The 12,387-nt window shown below is 35.8% G+C and overlaps 1 protein-coding gene across 1 annotated transcript in view; it reads right to left on the reverse strand.

The window, feature by feature from the left end:
• Positions 1–11,948, reverse strand: part of LOC129221392 (uncharacterized protein CG3556-like) — a 31,161-nt gene extending 19,213 nt beyond the window's left edge. The window contains exons 1-3 of the mRNA XM_054855867.1: positions 11,837–11,948; positions 3,418–3,685; positions 1,908–2,155 (exon numbers count right to left, since the gene is read on the reverse strand). Of these exons, the coding sequence (XP_054711842.1) occupies positions 1,908–2,155; positions 3,418–3,685; positions 11,837–11,906 (586 nt within the window). The 5' untranslated portion in view covers positions 11,907–11,948. The remainder of the gene's footprint in view (positions 1–1,907; positions 2,156–3,417; positions 3,686–11,836) is intronic.
• Between the last annotated feature and the right edge of the window lie 439 nt (positions 11,949–12,387).

A 12,387-nucleotide genomic window follows, 5' to 3' on the forward strand; every position in this document is an offset into this window, starting at 1 on the left:
AAACAAGGGAAGGCCTCGGGGAAAAAACCCCGATTTTTGTTCTAAAATAGTTATTTATCAGTTTATTTATAAAATTTCTTTAGTCTCCTTCAAAGGATTCGCCATTAGATGCAGTGCACTTGTCAATTTTTTTTTCACGGTTCCAAACTCCCCTGGATCTCTTCAACTTTGATTGCGTCCAGTGCAGCTTTGTCAGCCCTTACATCAAAATGCTTCCTTTTCAAATTTGTTTTTTTCATCCTTGGGAATAGAAAAAAAAATCACAGGGGGCTAGGTTTGGCAAATACGGGGGTGAGGAACGACCATTTGAGAAAAGGTAAAATGGAGGGAGTGAAGACTCATTCGTGAAGCCAAGACCCCAAGTCACGTGACATTTTTTAAAGAAAAGCATAAGACGAAATCGGGCCCCTTTCGCTTGTTTCACGCAAAACGTGCCAACCATTCGTCGTTGTTGAGTCACGCGACTTGGGGTCTTTGGGTCAGCTTTTGCTTAGAAAATGATCGGACTTGCTTCCTCCATTTTAATTCCTCCTCTAAGGGAACGACTGACCAACCCTAAGAGGCCAAATAGCGTTTAGAGTGCGGAAGCGTTATCATGCTGAAGGAACCATTCACCCGATCGCCCACACGAGATCCAACTCACTCCTGTTTCTTCTGAAATTTCATTAATTGTAAAATGACGATTCTCGTTTATTTTTTAGCGAATTTTTTCAACATTATCATTTTTTCGAGACGTTGAAAGGCGCCCAGACAAACATCTTCCAACACTCATCTCACCATGTTTGAAGCGCCCAAACCACTCCGAAAATTCTATTCGGCTCATTGAAGGCTTGTAAAAGCATTTGGTAAGCTTCCTTTGCCGAATTTTAAAGTAGGAAGAAAAATTATTCTTGTTTTGTTAAATCTACCACAATGAGTTCGCAGGAGGAGAGCAATAACACTTGAGAAAACCAACTGACGCACTTGCAGTTTTGTGATGGTCTCTACTTGAGCCTTCTAGCTGGAGAACACTCCCCTACATCTAGGAAATGCCGTGACGAGCCATTAGTCTAGTTTCTTTTGGATCCTTCCTCGTACATTGAACCTTATACCTAAAAAGATGGAAGTGACCAGTGGCCCCTGAGATATTTTGTAATACAATGAGAAAATTCTAATCACTCTTAATTACTGTAGTATGAAAAAATGCTATTAACTATAGTTTCTCCTTTATCTTCCTGTTTTTGGAGTTGGATGAAATTTCAAATGCGAATATTGCTCACTGCCTTACTAGACAAATGACAGTGATGTGTATTGACTACATAAAATAAACTAACATGCATTAAGTACTTTTTTAGTCATTATAGGAGATGTTTGGGGCATACAGAAAGAAATTTACTAAGACTTTACTTGAAAATTCGGATGGGGCACACTGGTCTCTTCAGTCTTTCTTGGCATACAGCAATTTTCATTCTTTCTAGTGGTCAATATAGCCAAAGACTGTGTTTTTGGGACATACACTTCGAAAAATTTGCCCTTAACTTCATTTTATGCCCAACAAACACACTTATGACCCTCGCCTTTTGGTAACGACCACTTCCAAAACCAAAAGATGGATCCGCTTTTGGTATAGTAAAATCTAACCTGGAAGAACTTTGAAAAATGTTGTTACTTGAAGTCCCTAAAGTATTTTTTTCAGAAAATTTGACAAAGTTCGTTGACCCGGAAAAACGATGCATGAAGCTCAAGTATGTGCAAAACCGATCGAGTAAATGTGACATGATCAATGTAAAAGATTACAAAAGCCATATATATATATATTTCAGATTAGAAGGAGGAGGGCACCTACTTGCCATAACCAACCCTATATTATAGTGCGTATTTAGAGAATAATCTATAGTATGTGTGCTCCATTCATTAGCTATACTCACCTGCATCGGTCCTTTCAAAGATCCTCCTTTCCAAATGCTTCCGAATGGCCGCAAGGTGGCTGAGGTCTACAGAGTTCGCATCACATAGAGCCAACACCAACATGGGATGTGGGTCTGGTGCGTTGACCCTGTGGAGAAGGTCAGCTACGAGATCAAATCCGTGGAAATCACGAGGATTTTTCCCGATGGCCACTAAAGCCTGGATGAATAAGGCCAAGTCTATAGATTGGATGGGTTTAGTGTTGTTCCTAAAAAAATTTTTTTGAATTTAAAAATAGCATAACTCAGTTTGACAAGCATCAAGACAGGTGTTCCAAAAATAACGATCATTTTTATGAAAACACTAATGTATTTATTTCTTTCATTAATCTTAGAAAAAATACTCATTAGAAGAAAGATAACCATGGTTTTCTGGAAACTACGGGAAACTTATAAGAAGGTGCGTCAGCTGTACCAGCAAAAATTAGTTTTATTTGAACTATGCAAAATTCAAATTCGTTCAAACAAAATACTTAAGAACAGACAGACCAATACATTTATCTTGTCATCCTGTTTTCAAAATTTCATTCTAAAATATTGGTCGATTTTAACATTTCGGTTTCAGCTCCTTTTCATTTTTACTTTTTTTTTCTACAAGAAAGGAAGTAATGTATTCGCAAAGAAATTTTCATGCAAAAATCGGCCTTAATTTCCATTTTTCTCATCCCCGAATAAATGTGGAGTTTTTTTTTCCGACCCGATCACACGTGTATATATGCCTAGGAGCGTACAGACACCCAAAATATCCATTTTGACGACCCCCGAGTTAATTACAACGAATTTTCTCGTGACGTCCATATGTATGTATGTGCGTATGTATCTCGCATAACTCAAAAACGGTATGTCCTAGAAAGTTGAAATTTGGTACACAGACTCCTAGTGGGATCTAGTTGTGCACCTTCCCTTTTGGTTGCATTCGGATGTTCCTAAGAGGGTCTTTTACCCCTTTTTTGGGGGAAATCATTGTTAATTTCGATGTAAACTCAAGTGGCGTTATAATTTGTCAGACACTTGGCGACCAAAAGACTGGCGATATATCGCTAAGTTTTGTCGTCAACTCGGCGATTTTTTAAATATTTTATTTGGCTTTAATTTGGCGACTGTTGGTGACATTTAGAGAGTAAACAATTGAATCATATTAAAATTGCCAATAATGGGGAAATGACATTAAATTGGAGTAAAAGGAAGTCATGTGATGCACACATCAGCTCGTTTTGTGAAAGTATACAAAAACCTATGACATAGGTTATTAATCTGTTTTCCACGCAGAAGAATAAGGAAGTCGAAGCTAAAGTTTTAAGCGTGCAGATGAAAAAGGTATTAATAGAAATTTGAATTAAATGAGCAATAATCTCTTCTACAGACATTATGAAAAGGATTTTAAAGCAAGTGTCTCAAACATTCTTTTAATCCATATTTTCAAATCTTACTGGGCTAAAAAGTCCGAAGATTTTGAAACCTACATACGTACCACAGTAAAGCTTTGGTAATCTCCGAGGTTAGTTGAAGTTTTATATCATCAGCTTCTTGTTGCGCACTCACGGTCCAGTTTGTTACGGCTAATGTTATAACGGCTCGTGCAGTGTCCTCACCCCATCCCTGCTGGGGTTCTCTTACTGAAATAAGCCATTCGATGCCCCCTTCGGGTCCATTTGAGCATTGTTCGGTAGAAGAATTAGTGAAGTGTCGAGGTTCATAAGCTTCATTTACTTTTTTGTTCTTGAAATATGAACCGATGTCTGAAACGAAAAGAATAAAAGTTCATTTGATAGATTAAGAGCTTTCATAGTTTTTTTAAAGAATTTAACAATTATCTTAAACAATAACGTTTGTTGAAATATGAAACTCCAATTTTGGAGTAGTTTAAAAATTATTCCAAAATGTGCTCTTCATAACACTGTTTTTGCTGAAAAACTTACTTTTACTGTGATTTATTTACTATTTTTCTTCCATTTCATTTAAAACTTAAGTTTTGACGAATTGCAAGATCAGTGATGTAACTCCCGTATTAACTTTTATTATAGTTGTTGGGAAATTATTTCTTACTAAACAATAGAGCGTTTTCGTACAGATTTTAAATATCTGAAGCTAACAAAAAAAATCAAAATTCTTTAAATCTGTAGGTGCCTAACTATATTTAACGCAGTTTGTAAGTGTCGAAAAATATAAATTAAGAAAGAATGATTTCGAATGCGCGTATATGAGTGTACGCATCCATTTTTCAAATTTGGAATTACTGAAAAGACATCGAATATTTAATAGGGGTGAACTTCATGTTGTGTACACATATTTTTTTCTTCATTTAATAGACACGTCCCTTTTTACATTTGCTCATGTTAATGCCTTTAAAGTAACCTCGCCTCATTTAAGTAACCCATTGCAACAAAAATCAGACTATAAAAATAAAATCAAACTTTATTAATCTTATATAGATTTCATGAGAAACGTGTTGTTAAAACCCTCCCCGAAACAAAAGTCGGGTCACGGCCCTGATTAGTCTAATTTTTTGAAAGTTAGTTATTTTTAATTCTAATTATTTGAAATTCGACTTTTTTCAAACCTAGCAAGAATTTGGAAATTCGTCGAGTCAAAATCTTGAGAACTTGCTTCATAGTTATATTTTATCACTAATACTGACTTACTGCGTCTTATTGTCTTCATTCACCAATATTATAGTTTCAAAAATTACCACTAGCGTGGTAATAGAGTAAGTTTCGAACTACCCCATGTTTTCTTTTATTGCAACCGACACTACATATCCAAATTAAAACTTGGGACCAATATTTGACACTGCAAATTACACTTGGCAAAGAGTCATATTGTGTTACCATATAAACATTTTCGATTTGGAAACAATGAGTCATTCTTACGATACAGAATACTGAAGTATGATAGAATACTTCAAGATGGAATACAGTAGACCCTCGTTTTAAGCGGTTTTGATTATACGCGAGTTTAGATTTGACACCTTTATTTTACGCGGATGCGGCAGTGCAAACAGATTAAATTTTCACCTCTTTGAAAATCCAAACTGCTGATATTGCAGATTACACTTGATAAACTACATTTTGGAGAGCTAATATTCAAGCTTGGGCCACTGGAAACATTTTATGCGACTGACTCCAGAGCTCTTTCTAGAATTTTTTTTTTTTAATAAAACTCATACAATGCGGAACTGGAAGAAGAGTTTTTAGGAGTGACAAAGGTGGACGCAACCAACGAGGATACCGACATCAGTGACATAAAACCGTTCACATTGAAAATTTGGAGCCATTCCTTGACAATAGTAAATGATATTTCTGGTTTGTTAGTGAAAGATTATCTCGCCATAAGAAGAGACGCGAGTGAACATGAATGCGTTAATGCTCAGCAAAGAACTACAGAGGGAAATTCTCAATGACTGCCTGAAGACTACCATAACCAGATCCTTTTTATGAACACTAAATTTATGCGTTCTTTGTGCATGTTTTGCATATGTATCGATATAAGTACACAATAAACTTATTATATAACTAGTCATCACTAGAATGAAGTATTTTTTATCTATGGAACCTAACTCTTATTTCAACACTTTCATTAAGTCTTAATTTAAGTGACATTTCCGTGGAACGTAACCCCCGCGTAAAAGGAGGTTCTACTCTATTACATTATCTCACACTTATTTTAGTTTTAGAACGGATATAAAGGTGGCCAATAGAGGAAACAAACTATCATTTCCCCGTTGCAATTGTGAAAAATTTACATTTTGTGGATTATTTCAATCTTCAAAAGTATGGTTTAAAAGGAAATTTAGAACCGCGAGCTAAACATACACTGTCCAAGATACGTTCACATAGAGATCTGAAATTTGATTTCGGATGTCATTAAAATTCACTCCAAATGTATTTCCAGTGCTGCCCAAGCTGCGGCCCGGGAAGCTGATCCGTGAGGACCAGGGGTGCCCATACGAGGGGGGGGGGTGAGTGGGAGCTCAAGCCCCTCTTTGAAATTAGAACTTCCTTGCTTTTAGCACTTTTTTTCTTCGCAAAAATGTAAAAACATTTCTCCAGCAAGTAATGAATAAGTCCTCGGCTGGAATTAACTGAACTGGCGGTGTATTTCATGTATTTCTGCCTTAGCCCTGGCTTTAGGGCGGTAACTTACTGAATATACCTTGCCTGCAATATTCGAGTTGAACCGAACCATTGTTTCGGTCACTCGTCTGGACATTGCTAATTCTAAATTAGCTACCAGTTTGCTTGGCACTCTAGGCTTCCTTAAGAGGTTTCCCACCTCCAGCTCAGTCACTCCTATGCAGGGCTGATGAGTGCTAATAAGCATGAAACTGCAGTCTTCGACTGGAATTGACTGAGCTGGCTGTGTATTTCATGTAAGTAATGAATAAGTTATTACAAATGTCAAAACTTTAATAACTCTAATGGGAACTGAAATCTGTTTCTGCGGGGAAAATATCCTGCAAAAAAAGAGGAAAATATCTGCCCCCCCCCCTAATATTTTGCATATGGACGCCCTTGGTGAGGACCGTTGTTTCGATCAATGTTGGTTCAATGTGTTGAAAACCACTATTAGTCACAATGTCATAATTTTGGAGCAAAATATTCAAAAACTGTTTTTTGGAACCCATGCATTTAATAAAATGCGAATCAAGTAATTGAGGATAACAATTCTTAGTAATTTTATTTCCTTTTCCATATTTTCTGTTATTTGGACAAATTAAATATTTTGAAATTTTGTATGAGCTCTGGCCAACGAGAATCATTTTAATGAAGTGCAGCAACCCTCGGGTAAATATATTGTTACAAATTCTGTAAATAGTAATTATTGTAGTAACGTAACCTGTAAATAGTTTCCCGTAATGAATATACAGCCCCTATGCTGAAGTATACGATCCCCCTATTCTTTTTTTCATTGATAAAATTTGTGAATGAAATAAGAAAGTGTAGAACGGTGTAGCATTTTCTGGAATAGTTGAGAGGTCTCTTTCGGTGTGTATAAAAAGCCGTTATGCATGTTTCGAGTTAGTTTTTGCTTGTGAATCGTTGCAGCGGAACGCTGGAGAGCATTTATTGCTCTGTTTTGTGAAGCCTTTTGAGCTGTATTTTTGCGTATTTGGAAGTAAATACGTGTGTAACCGTTGAGTTTACGGTGTTGAGATATATTTGCTTAATTGCTGATGATTAATTTAGCAGTTGTTGATGATCTTTCCTGTACATAGTGTAAATAAATTTCCTGTATTTTTCTCACGAACTGTGTCGTCCTTTCAAGAAAGTGGAAATCGCACCGGATCCGTTACAATATATAAATTTTTAAATTTAAATTTTTGACATCTTAAATTCAAATTCTGCTTTTCGCAATCACGTCCTGTATGTGTGTGTGTAGACTTGTGTGTGTGTAGGCGTGCATATGTGGGCATGTGTGTAGGACATGAACGCCACCGCCCAGCAGCTCGCTGGAGAAGCAGCATCGGGAGAGGCTGGTCGACGGTGGTGCTGTAGAGGAAGGCGGGGGGAGGGAGATAAAATCACAAAAGATGCCAAAAACGGTCAAGTGAGAACGATCAACAATTCGTGATTTTTTTTAAAAAAAAGGGTGTGTACCACCGAGGTAAACTATTGAATTTTCTTTATCGCACAGCTTGTGATGAATACTCAGTCTTCCAGACATTCTTGCTTAAATCTGTACAATAAACACTCGTTTTGCGAGGTAGTTACGTTCCATGGAAATGCCGCGTAAATCAAAACCGCGTTTATTAAGATTTAATAGTAGCAAATAGTGTACTTATTCCGTTACATGTGCACAACACGCAGAAATAAAATACCAATATATTTATAAAAAATGAATTGGTTATCACATTCTGTTGACAGTCTTTTTTTCTGTAATTCTTTGTGCTGCATTAACGCTTCCGGAATCACTCGCTTAATTTCCATGGAAAGATTGAAAAGATCTTCCTTGATTAAAAAATCAAAAGGATCATTTGCCATCTTAAAGTATTGGCTCAAAATTTTCAGAGTGAAAGTTTTTGTGGTGTGTCATCGACGTCAGTATCCTCGTTGGTTTTGTTTTCATATATCCTTTCACTCATCCCCTCATCACTTCTGAAAGCTCTTCTCCCAGTAGGCTTTAAATTGTGGAAAGAGCTATGAAGCCAATTGCAAAAAAAAAGGCTCCAGTGGCCGAAGCTAGCTCCAAAAAGCAGTTTATTGCGGGTTATCTGCAATCTCAGGAATTTGGATTTTGAAAGAGGCAGAAGTGTTCTGTTTGCAATGCCGCTTCCGCGTAAAATCGAAATTCATCTGCGTAGAACAAAATCAAGGTATCACATCTTGGCGTACAATCAAATCCGAGTAAAATAAACCCGCGCAAAACGAGGGTCTACTGAATTTAAAAATCAAGTAGAAAAATATTTAAAACTTTTTTTTTCAGAGTTTGACTTTTATTAGTGCTAGTTAAAATCACATTTTCGCTCGCTACTCCGTCGAAGCAGTGTAGTCGGTGTTACTTAGGATTCCCAAATTTAAGAATGGGACAGGTTACGGGACAGGCTAAAAAAATGGGGAGGAAGGCTGAAAATTGGATTTTCACAACCATAAGTTTAATGAGTTTTCCCTCACTCATATTCACGGAGGAAAAAATGGAATATACATACTACAATAAACATGAATACACACAACATTTTGACCACTGCATACTGATTTTTCTTGGTGTGAATATTAGTGAGAAATTTTCCAACGACAACGCTCAATATTGTGAGCTATCGTATTTCATCGTCATCAACAATTAATTCGACTTGGGAAGATATAATTAGTAGCTCTTAATTCAGAGTTCTTAAAAATGAACTACCCTATAAAGCACTCCAAAAATCAGACAGTGGCGTGCACCTTTTTGTATACTTGCAACGTTGGGAGGGGGGGGGGGGGAGCATTCGATGTCCCGGTTGAACATTTTAGAAATCTAGCAGGCCTAAGTAAATTAATTTTTCCCGTTCCGAAAGAAAAAATTTGTTTAGTTGAACGTGCATTATTTCACTAATTGCCGTTATTTTTGTATTTGCAAAGATAAAGCCTGATGATGTTTCAACTTTGAGTTTTATTGGCATTAGGAGAAAATATAACTTCCGGGGAGACTACACCATTGGCTTTCAAACTACCAGAGAAGTGACAAATTCACATAATCTATAAAAAATACATCACGCGTTCTTTTTACTAGAAGTGTAGAAGTTAAACGTAATCCGTGAAGTCTTCACAATAAACATTGCATTGTACAAACCTACATTAAGGTAACGACGAAATTAAAAAAATCTATACTTACCAGGGGAAATACTGAAACGACTGGCACAAGCACGCTTTGTATCAGTGCAAAGAGAATTTATGCAATTTGTATTTCGACCCCATTAGCTTGCTTCCAACTTCAGTGTGTATCAGGGTTGCCAGATTTAAGAACAGTAAATACGGGAAAGGCTTCGAGGAGTGAAAGGGGGGGGGGATATTTTTGAGATTGAGGGCAATCACTGGTTATGTATTTTTAATGGGTGATAAACAACCATGTTTTAATAGCTTTCGGAAGATTTCTCTCAGTATGTTTATGGGTGAGCACATTTTTGAAGGAACTCAAACAATAAAGCAAGCAATAGAACGAAGTTCAGTAAACATATCGACGTTGATAGAAACAGGTGCTAATTAGTTTTTAACTTGCGTTCGCTATAAGTTAAACGGTGCAATAAAAAAATTTTCTTGTTAAATGTGACTACTTTATCTGAAATAGTAATGCAAGCAATCGTACAGCAAAACTTGTTTTTTAATGCCATACCTGCCAATGGAGAAATCTGAATAGATAAAATAATTTTAAAGTACCATTCGCCACTTATCGCTTACATTTTTTTTTGTGCAACTAAGCTATTAAGAATTTCCTTTATTGTTGAAAACTCATCGTATGATACATCTACTGATACTTTATTTTCAATATGTAACTGTTCTATAATAACTGACAAGTCAGAAAACTACTTTACTTGATCCCTTAAAGTCATTCGTCTCAAAACAAAAAGGGGATTTTTACGTATGAAATCAAATTACTTTCTCATGGATTTCAGAGATGTTTCAAAAAAATTCCGGTATCCCTCAGTCAGACGTATTTTTCTACCGTCTAGATGTTTTAAGGTTTTAGTGTCGAACAATTCATAAAACGTATCTTCAAATATGCTCTCTAGCTGTTTTACCAAATGTGCCATAATATCAGAAAGTTATCAGCTGCAGTTGTTGATTCACTTTGAAGTTTTTTACTGGCAATTTCAAAAATGGGCGACACATTACTAAGAAAATGGAAAACTAATGTAACCTTATTGGTTTCACGTGTTTCAGCTATACTTTCTTAACTTAAAAGCAATAATTTTCAGACAGGCTTAGGGATGGATTCTCTCTCGCTTATAAAATAATTCATGAGAGAAGGCTAAAATTTAATGAGTCGATCTACAGCAGGAGCTAAACTTAGACATCGTGTGGGGATATGTTTTAGTTGCTCTTTAAACTCTAGGTTAGCAAACTCAAAAAAACTCCTAGTCATTCCGTTTAGTTGCAGATCGAGAAAAATGTGAATAAATTTTTAAAACAATAGTTTTGACATCGATTTCTAAAACATCAACAGCATGGCGAAATGCAGTGTTAACTATATGAGCTGAACACTCTGACGTACATTTTTGTTTTGCTCTCTAAGTTGGGTATATACTGACCGCTTTGTTTCAAAATTAACGTTGGTATTGTCGGTTGAAAATGATAAATAATTGTAAATCCAAGTCTGACTCAATCAGTGCTTTAGTAAGAGTCAAGTAGTTTACTAAAGAGTCAGCCGTCTCGGAACTTTTTGCTCTTTGATTTTCTAATTGCTCTTCATTTAACACATTTTTTTGTTTTTTTTTATATTTTTTCCCCTTAAAATAATGTCTCGTTTTGTACAATATTGTTATTAGCTAGAATACGGGACTTTAACCGTCCCGTATGAAACTTCCCCGGGACGCGGGACAATTTTTCAAAATACGGGACTGTTCCTTGAAATCCGGGATGTCTGGCAATCGTGGTTTGTATTATGCTGGTTATTTGCGGTCAAGGACATTTATTTCGGAAATTTAATGTCAAATTAGTCTTAATTTCGCCAGGTGAGAGTGACAACTTTTATGTTACTTGAAAATGACTAGTTTTTTAAATGGTAATAAATATTTTTACAATGTTTTTTGATAAAACATGTTTTAATGTCTATTGTATGACTATGGCGAAATACATTATGCCAGGTAATTTAAAAAATAACGCTGAACGTGCTTGTATAGAAAGTAGAAAAAATTCAGGCCAGGGGAGTCTACATTTCAAGCTATTTTCAGCTATTTATGCTAAAATGAAAGTTACCGGAATTTGGTCAAATAAAAGACAATATTCTTTATAAATGAGGAATATGACAACATTGATATAATTTGTTTTACCGAAAAAATGTCCATTCGCCGCTGACATTCCTATAGTGTATATCCACCCATGTATTTATATAAAAACAAGGTGGAATTCTTTTGTTGTTTATGGTGGACAAAACTTAACAGCTCCCCCAGTGATTTTTAGTTGAAACATCATTCAGCGTTCTGTTCGGTCTCTTCAGAAAAAGGAACATTTCAGTAAGTGCGGAGACAACGTGACAAGACACCTGAATATGGAACTGTCTCGTTCAAAACTAGACATATGGTTACCTCATTCATAGTGAAAAAAAAATTCGAATGGGATTTTTTTTTTTTTTTTTTTGCGATATCTGAAGGTGTTTAAAATTGAAGTTGCGCACTTGCACATATGTCTTTAATTCCAAAATGACAATGATTAAGTTTTACGTGCACTAGGATAGTTAGAATATAAATGAACACTCACCCCAGTCGATACATCTTGTCAAACAAAGCAAGCTGGCAAAAAGTAAACATTTTGTTAACATAGCAATCATCTCAACGGCTTACAACTCGACAACCACCAACCACTACAGTTCAGCAAAGAAACATGCAACTATAATAATCTTTCAGATGAAAAAGAGTTGAGATGTGTTGAAATAATATAGCTTCTTCAGAAATACGCAGTGAGAAATAAAGCATCTTTAATTGGCTTCATTCTATCTGGAACTGGCAACAGAATCAACTATTACACTTCAGAATTCGACCGGATCGTCTTGATGAAAGAATAAATTCACTGTAAATCATTCTTTTTGGAAGATTACGATGATTCACAGACGTTGCATCATAACCTCTTAACTCACTGGACTAAAATTCACTTGATTTACGATTAAAATATGTTAGTATTCTCTTTTTTTTATCTCGTTGGAAACTTAGTCAAGTTAGAATTTTTTTTTTTTTTTTTTGCTTTTGAAAATGATATAGTGGCATAATATTTAAATTTGGAGTTTTGAAGAAGCAAGGTGTAATCCTATCTCA

Source organism: Uloborus diversus, chromosome 1, assembly GCF_026930045.1.
Source record: "Uloborus diversus isolate 005 chromosome 1, Udiv.v.3.1, whole genome shotgun sequence".
NCBI classification, from domain to species: domain Eukaryota; kingdom Metazoa; phylum Arthropoda; class Arachnida; order Araneae; family Uloboridae; genus Uloborus; species Uloborus diversus.